Source organism: Dermacentor silvarum, chromosome 1 (genome assembly GCF_013339745.2).
Source record: "Dermacentor silvarum isolate Dsil-2018 chromosome 1, BIME_Dsil_1.4, whole genome shotgun sequence".
Classification (NCBI taxonomy): domain Eukaryota; kingdom Metazoa; phylum Arthropoda; class Arachnida; order Ixodida; family Ixodidae; genus Dermacentor; species Dermacentor silvarum.
Window position 1 is genome coordinate 398,733,191 of NC_051154.1, and position 24,510 is coordinate 398,757,700.

Consider the following 24,510-nt stretch of genomic DNA (forward strand, 5'->3'; position numbering starts at 1 on the left):
CGGAGGCAGTTGAGGCAAGCAATGGACGCGTCACCACGTGATCAAACATGGCAGCGCCCACGGGATCGCCGCGAAAAGGGTCAATACAGCCACCCGAAGTGCCTGCGGCAACTACTTCGACCGACTCTTCACGCTCGCCAAGCGCGTCGCTCACAAGAGCCCCCTCCTAATTCTAGGGGATTTCAACGCCCCTCACACGGCCTGGCGCTACCAAACGGGCACCCCCAACGGGCGCCGGGTATGGCCCGCAGCTCAGCAGGCCGGCTTCTCCCTTCTCACAAATCCCACCACCCCTACTCGCATCGCAAACAGTGTCTGCGCAGACACTACCCCCTACCTCACATTTACCCACCGCCTACCTCAAGCTGGTGGTGTAACACCCGGGAGAATCTGGGTAGTGATCACTACATTATTGAGATTCTCCTACAGCAGGCCCAGCACGCAGACCCGCTCGTGGTGCGGCCATCACGAAGTGGCACTCGTTCCACACTTTCCGAGCAGCCCACACTCTACACAACATCTCAGACATAGCTACTTGGTCCGACCAGCTCTAGTGCGACATCCGCGCCGCGACTCGCCCCCTCTCAGGGGACTGCCCTGCGGACGCGATGGATTCCCATCTCCTGCAGCTCGGGAAAGCCAAGGCGGGACTCGAGTGGAGGTGGCAGCGTCAGCGCTGGAATACAACATTCAGACACCGGCTGACCCAGCTCAACAAGGAGACTGAGACGCATGCTGCGAATCTCTCTCGCTAAAATTGGGGATCCCTCTGTAACAGGCTGGAGCACAACATGAGCCTGCTCCAGACATGGAACCTATTCCGCATCTCATTGATTCGACTCAGTCCAAGACACACCAGAAAAAGATAATGACGAAGCTTATACACGCATCCGAAGCCTCCCCGCAGGAACTCCTCCAGACGCTTCGTGGTCTACACTTCCCCGCATATCCCCCCGGAGACCACCCACTATACAGGCTCCCCCAACGATCTCCTCGACAAAACCATCAGAGAGGCCAAAGTCAGGGCAGAACTTCAGCGCCTGAATACGTCCTCAGCTCCCGGTCCCGACGGAGTGCACAACAAGGCACTACGCAACCTCGATTCCCCCTCCAGCACAGCCCTAACCGACTACTTCAATGAATGCTGGGTGCGCGGCGCCCTCCCAACCCCAAGTAAAGGACGCTAAGGTAGTTTTCATTCCCAAATCGGGCAAACCACTTCGACCCGCTAATCTCGGTCCCATATCCCTTACGTCCTGTGTGGACAAGCTTATGGAGCACGTTCTCCAGACCCGGCTGAGCCGGTATCTGATAGATGCCAAAAGCTCTGTCTCCGTGTACGTGAATCTCTCCATCATCTCCTCATGTTAGCTGCGGTAAAAACTGCATTTCATTGTTTGAATGCTGAGATGAAGATGAAACTTCGTGTAGTTTATTGCCATATTGCTGCCGCGTCCGGTATTTTCCCGAAATCTCGGTGACTTCGAAATACGCCTCGACGTCTTTCGGCCGTGTGGGACGACACAGAGGTCTAGACCAATTTATTGTCAAATTTCTCGAAAGCGGATGACAAGAATATGAGTAAACCACTTCATTACAGTAGTTACACATGCATCGTACTTCAAACCCAGAGTGAATATTTTGCGTAATCACTTCTGAGTGAATTTCGAAAAAAAAAATGGAAGGCAATGTGCAATGTATTGTACAAGGGGTCTCAGGAGGATATAATTAAATGGTTGCGCAAGAAACCGCATCGAAAGGAACAATACGTAGGCGTTTAATTATTGCTGATTCAATATTGTAGTATAAGTAGAAAAAGAAATGTCCAGAATAGATATTCTCAATTTAGTAAAGACCCTTGTTTTAACTCGGCAAGAGTTACATCTCGATGTTAGTGTCCGACAGGCCGCCATGGCGGAAAGAAACTACAGAAGGGAGCGTCATGTGACAATCTTGAAGCCTAGTGATTAAAAATACAATGCAGAACTCGCGAAAGAAAATGCACAATAGTCACGTGACAGACAAGCGGTAGTTCTTTGCGCCCTGCATGATGTGCTGCATACGTCGGTGCGCCTGTTTAGTGCCATGGAACGTTTACAGAAGGAACGCGGTTCCCTCTGCCGTTCCTTCGTAAAAAAAACGAGTTACCGTTACAGTTCCACCGGCCCTTAAAGGAATGGTGGCATTATTCCGTTCCTCCCATAAGGAACTAGTTCCTGGAACGCCGTTCCGTACAACGTGTTTTTCTACGCGGTTTCAACTCTCATTCGTCTGAAGCTTTCCGTCCGCTTTGTCGACCAGCAATGTTGATTTCTAGGTTTCTAGGCGCGACGATGACGAGCCAAGAAAGGCAAGGATACGCTTTTATTCATAAAGGAACTCTGGTTTTCGTTCCGGCGGCCTTTTTTGTTTCTGCCAGGTTTAGCTCTACGACATTTGCCGTTGCTTGCACGCACCGTCACTGACTGCTCTGCCTGCGGGTCAGTCAAACAGGTGAAAAAGTTATCGTTATCCGATAATTTATCAAGCGTGTAGAAGCATTACTTAGAAAATCGCGTGCTGAGGCGATGGCTACAGCGGTGCATGCTGTTCTGTGATCGTAGCTAGAAACCGATATCGTTGGTATAACGGCGCAGCTAGCGCTGAAAATGATAACTTTGCGCGCTGTCAACGTCATTTCTCGATCGAAACTCTAGGTTCATTTGAAGTGGTACGTAGTTAGACGTTCTCGCTTTTTGTCAACAATGGCCGTATCGCCGTCACATTACGGCTGCGCATTATGTCTATCTGTGCTGACGGAGCTAAGGAGGGCTAGTTGGTTACGAGTATTATGTATGTATCTCGCTGTCTCCCGCCTAAATTCGCGCCGTAAAACCTCGTTACATAATACCTCTATATGTGCATGCGAGTACTGACGTAGTTCTGGTTGCCTGAGTCAATGTTAGAGAAAGAAATATCCTGGGGAATCATTCCGTGTCGGCCCCTTACACAGCTAATCGCCGCCTGATAAGTGGCACTGTACGTTCATTTTCTTTTTGTTCACGGGAGGTCTCTGCCTTGAAACTTTGGGTAACAACGCAAACAGACGACCACAAGAAGGGAGACACGTACACACAAGCGCTTCTGTGTACGTGTCTCCCTTCTTTTGGTCGTCTGTTTGCACTGTTACCCAAAGTTTCAAGATGTACCAACTCGCCCAAAAAGGAGTATTGATGAAGGTCTCTGCCTTGTTACAGTTTTGGAAGCGGCAGCCATTCCTCTGATGATTGTGCACAGCGGACACAGCAAGGGTTGCTGCAAGACAGTAGTTACATGCGTTCACCCTTAACGCTTGAATTTGAGCAGCCAACGGCTGAACAGCCGACGATGGTTTTGCTAGGCACCTGCAACCGGGTAATCTTCGAGTGGGACAAAGCCGGACTGCAAGCGCAAGTGGCTCAGTCAGCTAAGGCGTTGCGCTGCTGAGCACGAGCTCGCGGGATCGAATCCCGGCCGCGGGGGGCCGCATTTCGATGGAGGCGAAATGCGAAAACGCCCGTATGCTTGCGTTGTAGTGCATGTTAAAGAACCCCAGGTGGTCAAAATTAATTCTGAGCCCTCCACTACGGCGTACCTCATAATCAGAACTAGTTCTGGCACGTAAAACCCTACAAAGAAAAACGGACTGCAAGCGCATCAATGGAATTCTACGGCGAAGCGGTGGCGGCGGCTGTGCTGACTCGAACCGGAAGCAGCTAGCAGACGGCGCATCCCACAATCCCTCGCTATTTTACGGGTCACCTATTTCTTCTTTTTTTAACATCCTTAATTTGTGGTGCGTATCAAGAAACTACCAAGAAACAAGACAAATAAACTTTCTTGCCGAGGTGGGTTTCGAGCCCGCGTACCTCCGGTCCCAAAGCGAGCGTCGTAACCACTAGGCTATAGAGCCACGCTGCCAGAACATGCATTTATGCGAATCTTATTGTTACGGAAGGATAGGAGGAAAGAAAAGAAGAAGATCGAGAGACACTGGCTGCTGCGTGTTGTTGCTGGTCAACTATCTTGACCACACTCACCGTACCTGTGCATATATTGTAAATGCATCCAGTCTATACTCCCAACATCCCCGTAACATATTGGTGAGAGGTGCGGGGTACCAAGGCTGGAAACGGAGCTCCGCAGAGGACGTCGCATCACCGTCCCCACCATGACTGACGGTGAGCACGCGGGATCAACGTCGTTGCCGCCTCCAACGTCAATGTCACCGTCGCCAGCTACGTCGTCGTCCCCATCGGTTGTGGTTGTACAAGCCAAGGATCCCGGAACTTTCTGTGGGACCGATGGCGCCGACGTTGAAAAGTGCCGGGCCATGTACGAACGCGTGAGTGGAGTGAACATATGGGACCCTACGCCTATGCTAGCTAACGTGTTGTACCTAAGAGGGACGGCAAATGTCTGGTACGAAAACCACGAAGAGGAGCTGACCAGCTGGCACCAATGCAAAGAGAAGCTAAAAGAGTTGTTTGACCAACCAGCCGGCCGTAAGATGGCCGCAAAGCAGGAACTCGCCTCCCGCGCCCAATCCCCCACCGAGTCCTATGTTTCGTATATCCAGGACATGCTGGCAATTTGTCGTAAAGGCGATCACGACATGACTGAAGCTGAGAAGGTCGGGCACGTGCTGAAGGGAATCTGTCACGGAGCGGCATATTTTCAAATGGTTTGGACGCTGATTAACGACACGCCGAATTAGGAGCGTCAAACACGTGGGCTCCTGACTGTGCAGCGTATAATGCATTCGACATCGACACGCCGAATTACGAGCGTCAAACACGTGGGCTCCTGACTGTGCAGCGTATAATGCATTCGACATCGACACGCCGAATTACGAGTGTCAAAAACGTGGGCTCCTGACTGTGCAGCGTACAATGCATTCGACATCGACACGCCGAATTACGGGCGTCAAAAGCGTCGTGGCCGCTCGGGCTGCCATCTCGATTCCAGACGCGTCACGCCGATTACGGACCCCGAAGTGTGCGCGTACGGCCACGTGGTAGTGCCGGGCTCAACCTTGGCCCTTGACATTGGGAGAGAGGCTAATCTGCGGTTCTTCGTCCATAGTGAAAGGGCGCGGCCAAGATTGTTGGGAGCTAAGAGAGCTGAATTCGGAGAACGCTACATAGCGGCAGTTTCCCTACCTAGGGAACTAGGGAAAGGAGAGGCTATTTAAGCGCATGTTTCGGGCCCTGCTGATTAGTCTAGAAGCTGAACCCATGCGCTGCTGAGAAGCCATCGGGGGGCTAGTGCCGTCCAGTATCGCCTGGGCCGCCTGGCCACGTCGGAACTCCGAGGAACTTGTTGACGTACGAGACGTCAAACCAGCGTCTGCAACGAAGCTCACGGTAGTTCGCATCAAGTTAGCTCAACCTGCTTGAGAGAAGACGTCCAATCTAGACTCCCGGGCAACCCAGCCCAGCAATTCGCATCCACCTCGACAAGATCGGACCGCCAGCATTCTTCGGGAAAGCTTTGTGCACCGACTTCCACGGTTTATAGACTTGCTGCTGCTGCCCGGCCATGCGTATGACACCATTTGTTTTCTTTTGAACTTTGATTTATTTTGATCTTTGTTTTAGTGAAATGCTGTTAAGTGTAGTTTTGTGTATTTGATCCTCGCACTGTTTCATATGTATATGTTCTGTTAATTGCTCGTATTTATTGGTCTTCATCATTGTGTGATATTAAGTTCAGGTGTGTTAGTCTGTCTTGTGTCTTTTTATTATTGTATTTTATTAACTTGTGTGTATTTATCAGCCGATAAATATCTTGTTTTTTTGTTTACTCCCGACTCTGACTCTTTTCACTGTGCTCGCTTGCGTACGGAACGACCAACCAGCTTGTCTACCCCGTCGATTGACTTCGCGCCGACGACGAATCGGGGACAGCTGTGACAGAATCGCTGACGACGCCTTTAATCTGCTCATGTGCAAAGGCTGTTCTTCAGTTGATGTTATCATTAAAGATTGCCGACAATTAGAGCAGGCCAAAAGTCGCCGCGTCCTGCAACCATTCGCCAAACTCCCCAATACTGCCGCAACGTCGACTTGTGAAGATCAGCCCACACAGCAGCATGCGTCTCCATCAGAGGTCGTGGTGCGAATCGTTCGACGTGAACTGGAAGCTATGGCGCCCGCAGCTTTCTGTTCGCGTCGCCCTGACGCTACCCCTCTTTCAGTTCCTCTCGTTCAAGCCATCGTTCGCCAGGAACTTGAAAGCATTGGTTTACATTCTGTCTGTGCTGACGCCAACCCCAGAGCCAACGAACGCCCTTCTACTCTGTTTGATCCACCGCGACGCTTCTCTCCGCGTTATCGCAACCCGACTGAGTGGAGAACTGCGGACGACCAGCCGATATGTTTCACCTGTAGTCGTATTGGTCATGTCGCCCGATACTGTCGCAACTCGTGGCCCTCAACACCTCGCACGCCGACCAACCTGAACCGTTTTCGTGGACATTCCCGCCGTGTTCTGCCCTCCGCAGAGTCTAACAGTGCCGACAACTCTGCCAGGAACACGTGGTACAGTCGCTCACCATCGCCTCGCGGACGCCATTCTCGTTCACCACAAACACGTCGCCCATCTTCCGGTTCGCCGCAGCCACGTCGCCTTTGGTGCCCTGTGGCTTTCGACCGCGTTTTCTCGGAAAACTAAGAATTGCAGCCCTCGGAGGTGGTGCTGCATTGACAACTATTGCAGTAAATCCTCTGTCTGAGCCCACAAAGAGAAATATAACTGACGTCAAAGTAGACGGTGTACCTGTCCAAGCACTCGTCGACACTGGAGCCCACATATCTGTGATGAGTGCTAGCCTACGCAGACGTTTAAAGAAGGTCCTCACCCCAGAAGCTGCACAAGTGCTTCGTGTCCCCGATGGTGGCGTGCTGGTTGTTCTCGAAATGTGTACTGTACGTTTAAGTATAGCCGGCCGCCCTACTTCTGTTCATCTTAAGTATCGTAACAGCGCAAACAATACAGGGACAAAAGGAAGGAAAGACGACAACACGGCGCTGACTTGCGTCTTGTTGCAGTATACTTCTGTTCTCTTAGCTGTGATCGACAACTTCCCTCACGACGTTATCCTTGGGTTGGACTTTTTATCCAACCATTATGCTCTCATCGACTGCGCAGCCGGCGTTGGAACTGCCTCAACTCGCCGATGCTCCAAGTACCGCGCCTGTGCTCGCTTCAAGATGTGCGTCTGTCACCCGAGGCAGTCACTTACGTCGCTTTGACCTCACAGCCACAGGTTCCTGACGGTGAATATGTGCTTCGGCCCATCGTCGACGTGCTTTTGAACCGAAACGTTGCGGTTCCGCATAGGCTGATCACGGTTACGAATAATGACGTCGTTCTCCCGCTTCAGCCTGTGCCCTCAAGTGCTTCCGGCTGGCATGTTCTTGGCCAGTGTTTCTTGTACGTCCGAATTTGACATTGAGAGTATGGACGCCGTGAGTGGATTATTAGCACCAATTGCAGCTCACAGTTCTGATTATTTCATGGATGACTTCGCCAAAATGATTGCAACTGACCTCACCTCTGCTCAGGCGAAGGACCTCCGTCTCCTGCTCGAATCGTACAGTGACATCTTTGATTTTGGCGACCGCTCTTTCGGCCAAACATCTGTTGTTCACCACCGTATAAACACTGGAGACATGAATCATATTCGTCGGCGTCCCTATCGTGTATCACATGCTGAACGTAGAGTAATGCAGTCAGAAGTGGACAAAATGCTCCGCAAAGGGGTCATCGAACCATCAGCCAGGCCTTGGGCTTTGCCAGTCGTCCTCGTGAAGAAAAGGGATGGTACCTGGCGTTTTTGCGTCGACTATCGCCATTTAAACAAGATCACGCGAAAGGACGTCTACCCATTACCACGCATCGATGACGCCTTGGACTGCTTGCACGGAGCTACATACTTCTCATCCATTGATCTTCGATCCGACTACTGGCAGATTTCTGTTGATTAAATGGACCGTGAGAAGACTGCCTTCATAACACCTGATGGTTTATATCAGTTCAAAGTAATGCCCTTTGGCCTATGCAATGCTCCTGCGACATTTGAACGAATGATGGACTCTCTTCTGCGAGGCTACAAATGGACCACCTGTATTTGTTATCTTGACGACGTTATTGTTTTTTCTCCCACGTTCAGCATGCCACCTCACGCGACTCGCTGCAATTCTTGCGGTCTTCCGAAAAGCCGGCCTTCAGCTGAACTCTACGAAATGTCAATTCGGGCGCCGTCAGATTCCCGTGTTGGGACATCTCGTTAACGCAACCGGTGTACAACCAGATCCGGATAAAGTTCACTCCGTTCGCAGTTTCCCTGTGCCTCGTTCTGCTTCTGACGTGCACTGCTTTGTCGCCCTGTGTTCTTACTTTCGCCGTTTCGTCAAAAACTTCGCCGACGTTGCTCGCCCTTTGACAGATCTTCTAAAGAAGAACACGCCTTTCTCATGGGGCCCGGAGCAGGCTCACGCGTTCGCCGCTCTCATCGGCTTTCTGACCACCCCTCCCATACTTGCCCACTTTGACCCATCTGCACCGACCGAAGTCTACACTGATGCCAGCGGCCACGGCATCGGTGCTGTTCTCGCCCAGCAGCAGAATGGTACCGAGTGCGTGATACCTTACGCCAGCCGCCTGCTGTCACCTTCTGAGAGGAATTACTCCATCACCGAGGGTGAGTGCTTGGCTTTAGTGTGGGCTGTCGCCATGTTCCGGCCATATTTGTACGGCCGCACGTTTTCGGTCATTACAGACCACCATGCCCTCTGCTGGCTGTCTTCCCTCCGGGACCCGGCAGGACGGCTTGGTCGCTGGTCTTTGCGGCTCCAGGAATTTTCTTTTATTGTCATCTACAAGTCTGGACGTCTGCACAAGGACGCTGACTGCCTCTTTCGTCATCCCGTGGATCCTCCTGATCCTGTTGCACATGATCTGGAGACCTGCGTGTTGGCTTTCACTGACATGTGCAACATGCGCGCGGAATAACATCGCGACGAGTCCTTGCAGGCCATCATCGCCGGAGTGCAATCTGGCAGCACCGACGGCCCGTGCCGCATGTTCGTGCTGCAAGACGGCTGCATTGCGTTCGAGCGTCGTCGTATTCGTCCACAGCTGGCGCGTTTGTATGGTCGTGCTCTGCGAGGTGAAGAGGTTTTGCGTGCTATGAGAGCGAGAGAGAGAGAGAGCGACGCATTCACGAAGCGGGTCTCCTGGAACGCGATGTCGGCATTGGAACGCGGTGTCGGTGTTGCAAGCTGCGCTGTGCAACGCGCAGTGTCGGCCGTAAGTCCGAGACGCACGAAAAGAAATTATCATCTACATGAGTGATAAGATGAAAAGTTCGCGTGCACTTCCGGGAAATACTGGGCTACGATCCCACAGCTTCGCAGTTTCAAGCGTTGCGCGGCCGAGTGCAAGGTTTTTTATTAGCAATATGGGTGATATTATCGAACCGGGATACAAATTTTGTGGATGATTGTGTACTGTGTGCAAGGGCATCTAATGAGTCATTGTTTTTATTGGCGGCCGACTTGAAGCGAGTATAAAAATGGTGTGTCACTAATAGCATGTCCCTAAACATAAATAATTATGTAGCAGCTTCACTAGAAAAATGTAACAAAATCATATATAAGTACTTGTTAAGTGGCCAGTTGAAATAGAAAAATAATTCACCAATGAAATATTTAGGTCTTATGCTGTCAGAGGATGGCTCTTGGTCATAACATGTTAGTACCGTAGTTAGAAATGCAGGGCATGCCCTTCACTTCTTGCAACAAAGTTAAAAACACATAAGTATTAACTTAAAAGAGCAGCATAAAAAACAAGTTTTACCAATGTTGGTGTAGGCATGCTGTGTGTTGAATGTGGTTTCTGATGTGCATATCAGTGCGCCATTGGGTGAACGTTAAAGAACCCCAGGTGGACTAAATTAATCCGGAGTTCCCTACCCCGGCGTGCGTCATAATCAGATCGTGGTTTTGGCACGTAAAGCGCAACAATAAATTTTTTTGCATAATAATGCTTTAGAAAAAGTCCAATCCGTCGCGACACTGTTCGCCCTGGGGATGTACGACCGCTTTCTAAGTGCAAGAGGAAAAAATAACTTGACTGGATCCTTTTGCTTGAACAGGGAAGCAGGTTACGTCTTAAGCTGCTTTACTCAATCTTTCATAATCATATTGACACGTATACACGTTTATCTTTCACCGGTGACCGCTTTAACCGGCTAACAAGCGTTAAACGTAATCGCTAGGCACAGGACGCGCCTGCATGTATCGGAAGTCTCTCGAACGTTATCGATGCTTCTATCCGTTGTCTCTCGTCGCCGGCGCTCATGTAATCTGATTGTATGAGCAATGCGAATTATCTAGAACTTTTTGGAAGACACGCGGGTATCAAGGATTATTCTGGGACCTTCGATGACTCATGTATAAAACCCGACGCGTTTCGCCGCTGATCAGATTTCGACGTTCGCCCTCTGTGTTCGCCGCTTTCGTTGTGCTTCGAGTGTAGCTTGCTTGTGTGGGCCTGCAAGGGTTCGCCGTCAACGCGCCACGTCCAGAGCTTGGCGAGCGGCCACGTGACATCGCCGACTACCTCGCCCGACCCCAGTGGCAACCACGACGACCCTCACGCTTGCCGTCACCAGGCCGCTACATCTCGCCGCATTGCCGGCTGTATGCGGCCCAACCCGGGGCCGATCTCCCAGCCCTTACCCGGGAAACTAAAGGCAGCAACCGATGGAGGTGCGGTTGCTATACAACGCAATGCTGAAGATATTCCGCCGCCGACGAACTAGATTCGCGAATCATCATGACGAGGTAGGTATCAGCATAGCACCTGCAAGCGCCTTGACGACAACATTTCGCCGCCGAAAGTAGACCTACCAACGCGACGTAGCAGCAGCGGAGCAAGCCGACGCAGCCGTGATCCGACGCCACGATTTAACCGTAACGCCAGACGATGGTCTAACGTTCTAGACGTGCGATTCGATGGTCATAATGTCACCGCTCTCGTCGACACTGGAGCCGACTATTCCGTCTGCAGTGGCGAGTTCACCGCAAAGTTGAAGAAGGTGAAAACGGCCTGGCAAGGACCCGATATCCGGACAGCGGGAGGACACCTAATAACGCCGGCTGGAATCTGCACAGCGCGAGTCACGGTAAACAACCGCACTTATCCGGCGAGCTTCTTAATCCCGCAGCACGGTTCCAGGGATGTTATCCTAGGCATGGACTTTCTAAACCAACACGGTGCAGTCATCGACTTGAGGTCTAAGTCGATAACGCTTTCAACGCACAATGCGATACCACCGAATACAAACATCAGTTACCATGCCTTGAATGTGCTAGAAGAACAAATCACTGTTCCGCCTCGCTCCAGCGTAAGGATTTCCGTCGGTACCGAAGTGCCTGCGTCATCGAGGGCGATCATCACTTACTGCACGACCGTGAAATTTGCGTTGCTAGAGGAATAGCTGAGCTACGTGAAGGGAAAGCAAGAGTGATGCTCGCGAACTTCAGCCACGAATACAAACACATTAACAAAGGCACCAAGGTCGCCTACATCGACGAAATAGTACAAGCCAGCAGTGCTTTCGCCTTCACTGATTATAGTACACCTGCAATGATGACTGTAGTACCTGGACCAACTTTCGACGTCAATCAGAACCTTCCCAATCATACGAAAGAACAGCTAAAAGCTCTGCTCCTGCAATACAAGGACTGCTTCTCGTCGTCGTCACAAGCTCGACAAACCCCTGTCGCCAAGCACCGCATCATAACCAACGAATATATCCGCCCACTCCGTCAGAGTCCGTACCGAGTTTCGGCGCGCCACACGAGACCATAAGGCAACAAGTCGACGAAATGCTACAGGACGACATCATCCAGCCGTCCAAGAGTCCGTAGGCGTCCCCCGCAGTGTTAGTAAAGAAGAAGGATTTAACGCTTAGTTTCTGCGTCGATTATCGTCACCTCAATAAAATCACGAAGGACGTATACCCTCTCCCACGTATTGACGGCGCTTTGGATCGACTCTACAACGCAAAGTTTTTTGTCAATGGACCTCAAAACCGGCTACTGGTAAGTCGAAGTCGACGAGAGGGACCGGGAGAAGACTGCCTTTATAACACCAGACGGACTGTTCGAGTTCAAGGTCATGCCGTTTGGTCTTTGATCGGCACCTGCGACTTTCCAACGCGTCGTGGATAATGTACGGGTAGGCTTGAAGTGGCAGACCTGCCTCATCTATTTGGACGACGTCGTTGTGTTTGCCTCAAGCTTCGAGGAACACCTCTGGCGCCTTCAAACAGTTCTTCAAGTAATCAAGACCTCCGGACTCACGGTAAAGCCAGAAAAGTGCCGCTTTGCATACGACCAGCTCTTGTTTTTGGGACACGTCATCAACAAGTCTGGAGTGTGCCCTGACCCACAGAAAACTGCGGCCATCGCTGACTTTCCTCCGCCCACCGACAAGAAGGCAGTCCGTAGATTCCTTGGACTGCGCGCCTATTACAGGCGCTTCGTCAAGAATTTTTCACGGATCGCTGAGCCACTGACGTACCTCACGAAGGCCGACGTCGAGTTCAAGTGGGAGACGCCGCAAGTCGAAGCATTTGAAGAACTGAAGCGACGCCTGCAATCGCCGCCAATACTTGCACTTGCGTATATAAGTTTAGATACGCTGGTTACTGGCTTTCAGGAATACGATAATACACGGCCACTAGAAGCTTTTTTTTTCAATAAACAGAAATTGTTGACCCACAAGGCTAACGCTCATCATATTTTCACATGGAACATGTCATTTTTATTGCTTTATTCAGCTTCATTATAATTATGTCAATTTTTATTCGACAATATAGGCATCCTTGTTTAGAAATATATGCAAATTTAGACTCTGTCTAATTGTGTTTCAGTACAGTGCATCTACAACGTAGGCCTTCCTTGTTTTTTTTCTCCGCCCAGATTAAAGTATGATCTGCTTGCTTATTCAGGTAAATTCGCAGACAACGCACCTAGTGCTTTCAAAAACATATACAAGGCTGCGAACACGAGGGTTGAGCCACTTAACGAGTGGAAATAGCATTCAAAATAAAAATTTACTGAGGCAATAAAATGCTCTGCATTTCTATTTTGTTTTTCATATTCCCCTCCCCAATGTTGAGAAATTTTGCAGCATCCGCGTAGACTTAAATCATTTGTATAAGAACAATATACACTTGAAAGTCTCAGTTTAATTAGTTGGGCTAATTGTGAGTTAACCTACGGTAGAATATTCAACTCGCTTGAAAATATAACGAAGAAAATTACTGGAAACCAGTAGTAAGTTGCCCTGTGCCTTAAGATACAAAAAAGTTGCAAATGAACTTTTCAGATTATATTTGCTACAATTTTATCGAGGTACTCTAAGTAATTCTTGAAAACTTATTTAATTTTTGTTTTTCCTTTAAAATGATCGCGCCTAAAATCTAGATATTTTTGTGCAGCAACAAAATATTGCAGTCGACTCTGCCTCTAGGCACGTCTTCCGCTTATGAAAAATGTAACGAGCTTAATCGAAACTCATCTCATTGATTCCCGTTAAGGATAGCTCGGATACCTGAAACAGTCTAATGAATGTTTTTGCAGCGAGCCTCACAACAATCCAATAGTTTTCCATTTCTTTAGCACTACTACAATGCATATGTATTTCTAACTCTTTGGCACTCTTGAAGTGTGCCTTTCGCCGCTATTCCCACCAATCCAAATGTGTTTGCCCTTGTCGATTGGCGGCGCCGCTGTCAAAATCATACCGCTACCTCCATCAAACTTCGGGTCGTCCATCACATGCCTGAGCATGATCACCTCTAGGAATTCGAGGTGTTAATAGGCTGGGAACAATGTTTTAATAGGCTGGGAAGTTATTGTATAAATGCGGATCTAGTACCCGAAGCTTCACTGTACAAATATCTAGGCGTTCATCTCGCACCAAATCTTTCCTGGGCCTCTCATATAACAAACATATGCGCTAATGGTTCAAAAACACTAGGGTACATTCGTCGCAACCTACGCAATTCTCCATCTGACATCCGCAAGTTAGCATTCCTGACGTTCGTCCGTCCACAGCTCGAGTTCGCGTCCCCGATTTCGTCTCCTCATCACGAGTACCTAATCTGCATGTTAGAAGCCATCCAAAACCGAGCTAGTCGATTCATTTCCCGCAATTACATGAGTCTTTGTTCCATAAATATGTTAATCACTTGAAGTCATCGTCGTTGCTGCTGGAACGTGCAAGTTGCGTATCACGACGACTGAATAATGATTTAAGTTTCACTCGCATCTACGGAAACACTGATGCATTTAATTTGTCGGCTTTACCACGAGCCATCCGCTTGTGGAATTCCCTCCCTGACAGCGCTGTCATGCAAACGGACGGAAATAAATTTAGGAAACTCCTGAACTTGCAGTTTTTGTCCTAAAAATGTGTCATTCTGTATGCCATGCTCTCTATTTGTATGTAACGTCACGCTGACTATTGTTTCCTATTCATGCTTTAAATAAACTTTTCTTACTCAATGTTTGATTATATGCCTGAACAATGTGCTTGGTATAATATTTATCTGGCATTTTGTACACTACCTTGAACTGTTATTTCTGTTTATCTACGTATTGTTTGTATTTTTTTTCTTTCATACTTTGAAATACACATTTTTACACGATATTCGATATGTGCGCGAGCAATATGCGTGATAATATTTGGCTGATGTTTTGTACGCTAACGCGTCTTCTTCATTTGTATCCTGTTTTGCGACGATGATTTCTGCTCATTTTTGTGGTCCTCGAGTTTTGGAATTCACGTGTAAAACTGTCTTGCATTAATGCCCCCCTTACTCAATGCCCCTCATGGGGCCTGTAAGGTATTTTGAAATAAATAAATAAACAAAGAGTTCGTTAGTGTAGCGAAGACGAAAGAATTCCTGCAGAACCCATGTTAAGATGATTATCGAAGTTAATGCGATTAACATTCACACAATCTAGCGAGCAAGAAGCGACACACCGTGTTAGCTAAGACATCTTTATTTAGAATCCGTAGTGTTTCCCCTGATGTTTCAAGTGATTCGGATATATGCGGCCATGCACTGTCTCCCTGATTGACCCGATTAGTTATGACCATCGCTCGCCAATGTTACCTCACGATGGTAGAACAAGGACCGCAGGCCGACGGTGCATGCAGTGACGACGATGGAATTACGAGGTAGGAATGATGTCGATAGAACGACGAAGGCATATAAGGACGACGGCATGACGACAATGAGATGATTCTGAAGTGATGGCGATAAATAATTGCGACGGAATACAATGCCATGACGCCGGTGTTCTAATCTCGATTGATTGACAATAATTGCACAATACTAGCGGAATTAAATAAAAATTATGCTGATGTAACCTGAAGTGGTATGACGACCAATGCATTTAGTAATTTTTAGCCAACCAGACACGCTTCTGAATAACATACCATCCTTCTCCCTTTCTTCTCTCCCTTTCTTTTCTCCTATTCCTTCCCAAGACGCCTTACAAACATATCCTCGGCCGTTGAGCTCAGTACGCCGGTGCTCTAGCTCATTAGGCCACGACCACACGTTTACAAACGTATCTTGCCAACAAGTACATTATTATGCCAACAAGTACATGTATTGCAGGAGCAGAGCGTTTAGCTGTTCTTTCTTATGATTGGGAAGGTTCTGATTGACGTCGAAAGTTGGTTCAGGTACTACAGTCATCGTTGAAGGTGCACTGGAATCCGTGAAGGCGAAAGCACTGCTGGCTTGTACTATTTCGTCGATGTAGGCGATCGTGGTGCCTTTGTTAATGTGCTTATATTCGTGGCTGAAGTTCGTGAGCATCACTCTTGCTTTCCCTTCGCGTAGTTCACCTATGCCTCTAGCGACGCAAATTTCACGGTCGAGCAGTAAGTGATGATCGCCCTCGATGACGCCCTCCATGTCTGGAGACACTTCGGTACCGACGGAAATCATTACGGTTGAGCGAGGCGGAACGGTGACTTGTTCTTCAAGCACATTCAAGGCATGGTAACTGATGCTTGTATCCGGCGGTATCGCTTTGTGTGTTGAAAGCGTTATCGACTTGGACCTTAAGTCGATGACTGCACCATGTTGGTGTTGAAAGTCCATGCCTAGGATGACGTCCCTGGAGCAGTGCTGCAGGATTACGAAGCTCGCCGGGTAAGTGCGGTTGTTTACCGTGACTCGCGCTGTGCAGATTCCAGCTGGCGTTATTAGGTGACCTCCCGCTGTCCGTATATCGGGTCCTTGCCAGGCCGTCTTCACCTTCTTTAACTTGGCGGCGAACGCGCCACTGAAAACTGAATAGTCGGCGCCAGTGTCGACGAGAGCGGTGACGTTATGACCATCGATGAGCACGTCTAGATCGGTAGACCGGCGTCTGGCGTTGCGGTTAATTCGTGGCGTCGGATCACGGCTGCGTCGGCTTGCTCTGCTGCTGCTACGTCGCGTCGGAAGGTCTTCTTTCGGCGGCGAAGTGCTGTCAAGGCTGTTGCTAGGCGGCGTGCTGATATCTCGTCGTGATGAATCGCGAATCGTCGTCGTCGGCGGCGTCGGAGGATCTTCGGCATTGCGTTGTACAGCAACCGCACCTCCATCGGTTGCTGCCTTCAGTTTCCCGGGTAAGGGCTAGGAGATCGGCTCCGGGTGGGACCGTTGTACTGACGGCGATGCGGCGAGATGTAGCGGCCTGGTGACGGCGAGCGTGAGGATCGTCGTGGTTGCCACTGGGCTCCGGCGAGGTAGTCGGCGATGTCGCGCGGTCGTTCACCTCGATCGGGACGCGGCGCGTTGACGGGAAACCCTCGTAGGCCCATCTCGCGGTATGGGCATCGGCGGTAGACATGGCCGGCTTCCCCGCAGTGATAGCAGAGCGGGCGGTGGTCGGGGGCGCGCCAAATGTCCGTCTTCCTCTGGTAGCTGTGCTGGGCGACGGGCGGGCGTGCTGGCGGCGGCGGCGGTGGACGACGGAACTGCGGCGTTACGGGGCCCTGGCCAACACCACCTAGACTTTTTTTCAAGGCCTCCGCAAGCCTACGTGACGTCATCAGTGTGAGATCTGCCTGGAAGCTGGCTTCACTCAAATGACCGGCACGCGTTCGCGTTTTGTCGTTCCGCGGCCCGGTTGCACTCGTAGCATTTTTTTTTTCGGAGATTTACACCTAGAAACAGGCCCGTGGCCAGGGGGGGGGGGGGGCGGGGGCCCTAGGAGCCCCCCCCCCCTTCGAAATTCGGATGGAGGGGCTGTTTTACCCAGAATAGTGAAAATAGGGGTTTGTCAAGGACTTCAACAGGTGCCCCAACCCCCGAAAATTAATTTTTGGCTACGGGCCTGCCTAGAAGGAATTTTTGTTAGCAACAGGTGTAAATGTTATAGACCCCCGACAAAGCCTTCAGTTTTTGAAGGCATTGGAGGGTCTATTTTGCATGCTTTAGTAAATGCACCAGAAGATTTTTGTCAAAACAAGACTGCATGTTTTATTATATGAAATGCTTTTAAAAACAAACCAACAATGAAATAAAACCATTCAACGAGGATTCATGCGAAGTTTTTCACATACAATATTTTTATAAAAAGTAAAATAAAGCAGACATGACATTACCTGTAAAATCTTTTCGACACTTTGTTGACTTATTTTAAGTACATGTAGTTGAACACACACAGAATGGGTTAAATATGATTTACTTAAATCTTCAAATGATTCGTCCACATAACAGCTCGAGCGTCAAAAGAAAGGTAACGTTCACAGCAAAACGGAACTTGTGACAATACTTAAAAAAATTGTGGAGATAAAGCTTTTAAGAACATTTTTAAAATGATCTTGTTGAAAGTGTTGAAACTGGGAGCTCAAACGATTTGGCTTTGTAAACACAAAGGACACATTATCAGTCATGTGCGAGAGATTACGCCTGGAGTGTCTTCAGTTTCCGTTTAGCTGCTTTGGCTTCAGACAGCTTGTTGTTTTCTCGTTTGCAAAGGTTATTTAACAAAGTGTTTGCTGCTGCACTAAGTATGTACCCCATCACTACATGCGGCATATGGCCATTGTCACAAACATCAAAGTCTTCATTCCACTCAAGGAAAAGTGTTGTCATTGAAACAAGCAGTTCTTTCTGCTTTTCACAGCCATAAAATTTGGCTGCATGTTTTTCACTTGTCAGTTTCTCGAGAACAATATTCATAATCAGTACGGCGTTCACAACGACAGCTTGGGGAAACTTAAGTCCACCTCTTGTGATGCTCGTTATGAGCTCGTCTGCCTCAATTGTGAAAGTCTTACTCTCAACAACCAGGTTCTCTTGACAGAATGCACATGTAAGCTTCTTGAGTGCAGCATATGCGCAATAACCAGCGACATAAGTTATAGCTGGAAGTGTGTGCTGCTTTGCAGCAATGTCCTCTTCTCCAACTACAATCTGGAATTGCTTTAAAGCATCACGAAATTCATCAGTGGAGGCACATAGAGGAATCTCGTCACTCTCTGGCAGCTCGAGGACCTTCTGCAGCCTCAATTTGTGCTCCGCTTCATACATCTGCCGTATGGAGATATGGTACTGTGCGCCACTTAACTGTCGGTACCTGCCAAACCTGTCCTCAGGGCAGTCCGACTGAAATTTCCCCAGTAAAACGTACTTGAATCCAAGCTCTTTAAGGCAGTAGCTTGTCACCTGAACAAGAGCAAGAGACGTGTGACGCAATGCATTGTGCGTCTCATGAGTGAAATGACCAGTGTCATGCTTGAGGCTTTTCCAGTAGTCGAGCCAACTGACTATTTTGTTCAAAAACTCGACTTGGGGGCAACAAACTGCCTTTATGGGCTCTTGGAAGTCATCTCGAAGGCGCCTCCCTTTATCCGGCGTCTTAACATTCACTATGCGCCACCACATTACGACAGTGCTGATAAAATCGGCCGTGCTTTTGGCATGCTGCAGTCCTGCTGCTTGTGCACTGTTGAGAGCTGCGATTGTGAAACTGTTAAACACCTTGAGAACAAGTTTCATGTTTTGTCGCTCTAAGTTCGAAGGTTTCAGTGCCTTCAAAGACAATGTTGGTGCAAGTCGTACAAGCTCATTTCTCTCTCTCTCATGAAGCTCTAGCAGCGTGTTGAATGAAGCTGTTAGCACGCACGGCTTGTCAGGTAGTCCATTGATGTCTGGAAAAAACATACATTTACCACTGTTACGCTGGTTAAGCCAATTGTTTCGTATGCATTTTAAAACATGAACAGAATCTAAAATAAAAAACAGTGGTCTTGATTGGTCTGATGGATGCTTGTAGACCGTATCAACCTTCCGTGGCTCTGAAAAAAATGACATTGCCTTCCCATTGATGGAGTTGTTGTCTGAAACAACCGCAATTACTCGAAATCCTGTAGCCTCCAGCCCATCAATGAGCTCACGAAGAAATTGATGCAGCTGTATTGCATCTATTTTCGCCACTGGAAGGATGTGCACTACGTCTTTGCTTGACGACAGGAGGCTTTGAATCATAAACACATATGCATTTTTTGCTGCGTTTTGATTGTTTGTAGCCATTCCTACTAGACCACCACCTTTGTAGTCAATGTATGGCTGCAGATGAATTTCATCCATGACAAGCGTCACAGTTTTTTCGTGGTCATCCATTCCTACGGCCAGCCTCTTTGCATATGACAGAAATAAAGCATCTTGTTGCTCAGAGCATGGGTTCACACGGTATGACCCACAGACACGTCTAATTGTGTCGGGATGTGGAAGTTTCAACTTTGATGTGGACCTAATAAATCTGTACGCATGTGGAGATATAGTGAACACAAGGCTAGCAAATACCAGCAAGTCCGCAGGGTATCTCGAAGTTCTGCTCAGTAAAATGCCGACTTGTTGTTTTACGAACTTGACAACTTCCACTTGCCACTCGTGTGGGAAACTTTGTGACGCTAGTTCATCCAGTGTTTCCACTGTCTTCTTCAAGACAATCTGCAAGCGTTCTTCGCTGTTGGAGAAGTTTCCTGCCAAATTTTGCACAGCAGTAAGGACCTTGTCGATTTCCCGCAGATCACACAAACAAACAGGAAGCACGAGGGTCCCGAGCTTGTTAAGCTGCACGTCACCAACAAACACTTTCACGATCAAATCAGCTGACACTGTCACAGAAAACCGCACGGTTGGAGCTTCTTGAGAATCGAAGTTTAGGAAGAGGACTTTGTCGTGAGTAACAAGTTTTGTGCAGAAGGTGTTTGTCTGGAAACTTGTCAGAGCGGTGAGCAAGTCCTCAAAAGTACTGATGTTATTCTTTTTCTTCTCTTCTTCGTGAGCTTCAACGGACTGCCTTATTGCCTCCTGTAGTGATTCTCCCTCTAGACGAAGCCGCTTCTCTTCAGGGCCTTCCCGGACAACAGTAGTGGGACGAGAAAGATACGAAGGGCAGTTAGGAAATAGGCTGGGGATAGCACCAGACTTGAGTCGTCTCAGCTGGAGAGGAACTTCAAGTACTCGTCCGGTTTTCTCATCTCGATAGGTCGAAGTGGTCACGAAATCACTTGTAAGAAAGTGCTTCTCACACACCTGAAAAAAAAAATGAAACAGAGCTTATAGCACAAAAATCAAGCAAGAAAAAGTTAGTGGACATTAGTCAACTACATATCACAAAATGTGGCTGTATTATTAGGCATTATCATAGTAACAATGCCTTGTTAGGCGGCCCAAAAGGCGAGCGCTGTTTATTTAATCTAACTCATGGGATTCGATCAGGCGCTGCAGTCCGTTTAGAGCGACTCAGGTCATCAGCTAGGCGTGAGATTGCGAGGAAAGTATCTGTTTGTCAAGGTTGGTCGCGCGAAAACAAAAATTAGGCAAGCAGCACGATTACTAACACTGCGTGTCTCATGTCCTTCGTAAAATATGCTGCAAGTGCCTCGAAAGCTTAGCTCACAAATAATGAAAATTGAAAGGTTTTTAGTTGCGTAGCTGAGTGAGTTTACACATGCGTAGGCACCTGCGACAAGTGAAAGAACGCACTTACCACAGTGTATTTTGTGGGCGCAAAATCCTTGCGCGGGATCGCTCTCGTCCATGCGGTTCTTTGGTCGGCGTCCATCGGAAACCGATAGACGCGCGCTTTAGGTCCATGAGCATAGTTAGAGTTGCACCCCGGTGCACAGCAGCATCCAGGCATATTGCGTAGTTTACCCAACCATGCTCACACAGCACAAGAGAAAGAAAAAAACAGCGTGAGCGGTAACAATGCCACTAGCCTACAACCACAACAGCCAGCAGAGCGAGCGAGCACGTAAGATCAATGTGGCCAGACGCACTGTCATGCGCTGCCAACTTCGCTCGGCTGTGCACGAAAATGCTTAAAGCGTGAATAAATCAAGTAAATAAGTGCATCATTTGAAAGATAAAATATTGCAAAGCTCTTTTTGTTAGATAGTAGGTAATAATTTCTTTCAGTTTGCCTTCTGAAAACTTGTTTCGAAGCAAACGAGATTGTCTGTCTATTTGGCGAACAGAAGCCGCAAGCCATTCCGACTCCAGCCAGTCGAGCGTTGCTTTCTCACAGATCTCACAGCAGTGACGTCACGCTGTCGAGACGGAGGCTTGCCGAGGCCTTGAAAAAACGTCTAGGTGGTGTTGCCCTGGCGCGAGCGCGGAGGGGGGCCTTGACGACGGGTGACGGCGGCGTAGGTCAGCGCTTCCGGCTGGGGTTGCGGCGATTGTGGCTGCATATCGGGAACTCCAAGTGAGCGCTGAACTTCGTCTTTGATGACGTCGGCGATAGATGCCACGTGAGGCTGCGACCTGGGAAAGAGCTTATGCAGCTCCTCGCGAACGACCGCTCTGATGGTCTCGCGCAGGTCGTCGGCGCCTAGCGCTTGAGCGTCGGCGTAGTTGGTCAGGGCACGGCGGTTGTATTGCCTGACGCGCATTTCAAGCGTCTTCTCGATCGTTGTAGCCTCGGAAAGAAATTCGGCGACAGTCTTGGGCGGGTTGCGCATCAATCCAGTGAATAGATGCTCTTTGACGCCCCGCATCAAGAACCGAACTTTCTTTTCCTCAGACATATCGGGGTCGGCGTGGCGGAAGAGGCGAGTCATCTCCGTGAAGATCGCGATGTTCTCGTTCGGCAATTGCACTCTGGTTTCTAGTAAAACTTCGGCCCTTTCTTTTCGCACGACATTCGTGAAAGTCCTCACGAAGTTCTCACGAAATAGGTCCCACGTCACCAGGGTGGTCTCTCTGTTCTCAAACCAGGTCCGAGCAGCATCATCCAATGAAAAATAAACATGGCGCAGCTTGTCGTCGTCGCTCCATTTGTTGAACGTCGCGGTCCTCTCGTATGTCTCCAGCCAGGTTTCAGGGTCTTCAGCGGATGATCCACGAAAAGTCGGTGGCTCCCGAGGTTGCTGCAGCAGGATGGGGGACGCTGGTGGTGCCATTTTGGTCGTTGACTTGGCCTTGATTGCAGTGGTCTTTTCGGGAAGAAGTCCGAACTCCGGCACAAGTCCTTGCTGCCTACGGCTAGCTCGCTGGTCCTTGACGACGTTGGTCTCGTCCTCCGGTTTCGGGCTTGGGTCGCGGCTTTGCGGGGGCGTTCGGTGCATGAACGGACTAGCACCTCCACCAGATGTCACGTAGTAGTGACGCTGAAGTAAACAGTCGTAAAAGTGTGTATGACGAAAGTGATTCTTTATTGGGCGAACCTGTGCCCACAAAAACAAGCTACACTCAAAGCACAACGAAAGCGGCGAACACAGTCGGCGGTCGTCGAAAATCTGATCAGCGGCGAAGCGCGTCGGCTTTTATACCTGAGTCATCGAAGGTTCCAGATTAATCCCTGATGCCCGCGTGTCTTCCAGAAAGTTCTAGACAATTCGCGTCGGTCATACAATCAGATAACATAAGCGTCGGTGAAAACAGGCAACGGAAAGAAGCATCGATAACGTTCTAGAAACTTCCGATACAGGCGCGTCCTGCGCCGAGCGATAACGTTTAACATTTGTTAGCCGGTGAAAGCGGCCACCGGTGAAAGATAAACATGTATACGTGTCAATGTGTTGTTCTTCACTGCTGTAAGTGTTCAGCATACACTTTCACTTGTTGAAGGCATTACTTATTGTAATTTGTTGAAACTTCTTGTTTTCTGTACAGCATTTATGATATGTACTGTTTCATTTCATCTATAAACCATACATTTATTTTATGTACATTCCTTGTAACAAATCTTGAAGGTTGACAAATAAAATATTGAAAAAATCTGTTTCTTGCGTTGAATGAAGGTAACGGGGAAAAATGTTCACACTGGAATGTGCCCTTGCATGAGGAATTGTCACATGGCATAATTGTGACTTGTTTACACTGTGAACCAAATGTGCATAACTGCAGCAGGTGAAAATTTGAAGCTATATACGAGCTACTAACTTTGGCAGAAGGTGAATAAAGTAAAGCTGCACCACAGCATTACTCAAGAACTCCCCACTTCGCTTGACTATAATGATGAGTTGCTGCTTTGGTGTGTAAATAAGAAGTTTACATACTTGTAGTCCTAGAACCTACAGGGCTATTTGAATTTGTGTGTAATATGCATGTGACTGCTTTAGCTGAATTCCTCTCCTTCTGGCACGCTAAGATAGGCAAGCGACTTGCCTTCAAGAAAGCCCTCTCGCCCGCTCCGTTTGGAGCGGGGACACTTGATCTCGAGAAGCTCTGTGCCACCAAGCGGTTCTATTGACCCTTTTCGTGGAGCAGTTTGCTCTAGAGGAACGAGATGGCGCTTTCGGCGGCGCGCCATACGTTGCCTCAGCGAATGCGCATGAATACGAAACCATTACTGCTTCTGCCCTGCTACCGTGTGATCAACTGTCGGAAATGCAACTGTGTGTGCGCTAATGCACTGTGTCCAATTCATGCTGCAAAATGTGTATCGGTAAAGGGAAGACGTGTGCGGTAGTTCGCTGCAAAAATAGTGATTCGCATATTAAGGTACGGGATCAACCTGTGTCGCCGCTGCTACATTACGACTACCTGTGTTGCCGCCCTTCGCGATGCACGGCTTTCCTCGAGGATAAAAATAGATAATTCATCCGCCAGCGCTGTATAGCTAACCTCAAAAGAAAGGTCTTCAACTCCGGACCGTCGGGACTTAAGAGAATACCGCTCGTTACAAAAGGAAATAACGCCACTTACTGGCATGGTAAGTTTGTCGCACGTGATTAACACATCTACCCCTACTCGCACACAAATTTACACCCACCCTGTCGCCAACGTATCAATAATAATTGAATGGGCGCACACTTGCATGAATATGCCGAAGCATGAGTGACGGCGACTACACCGACAAGACTCGAATGTTGGAAGCTGAATATCTCGTGACGGTCCACAGAGTAAGCGAGGGACTCACTGTAATACGTATTTGCTAC

General features: G+C 48.8%; 1 protein-coding gene across 1 annotated transcript; it reads right to left on the reverse strand.

The window, feature by feature from the left end:
• Window positions 1–584: 584 nt before the first annotated feature.
• LOC119446662 (uncharacterized) lies at window positions 585–21,733 on the reverse strand. The gene is made up of 4 exons (XM_049663516.1): window positions 21,114–21,733; window positions 19,433–20,656; window positions 18,574–18,781; window positions 585–676 (listed from the first exon to the last, which is right to left on the reverse strand). Exons 1-4 carry the CDS (start codon window positions 21,264–21,266, stop codon window positions 585–587), a joined length of 1,677 nt encoding a protein of 558 aa, XP_049519473.1. The 5' UTR covers window positions 21,267–21,733.
• Window positions 21,734–24,510: the final 2,777 nt, after the last annotated feature.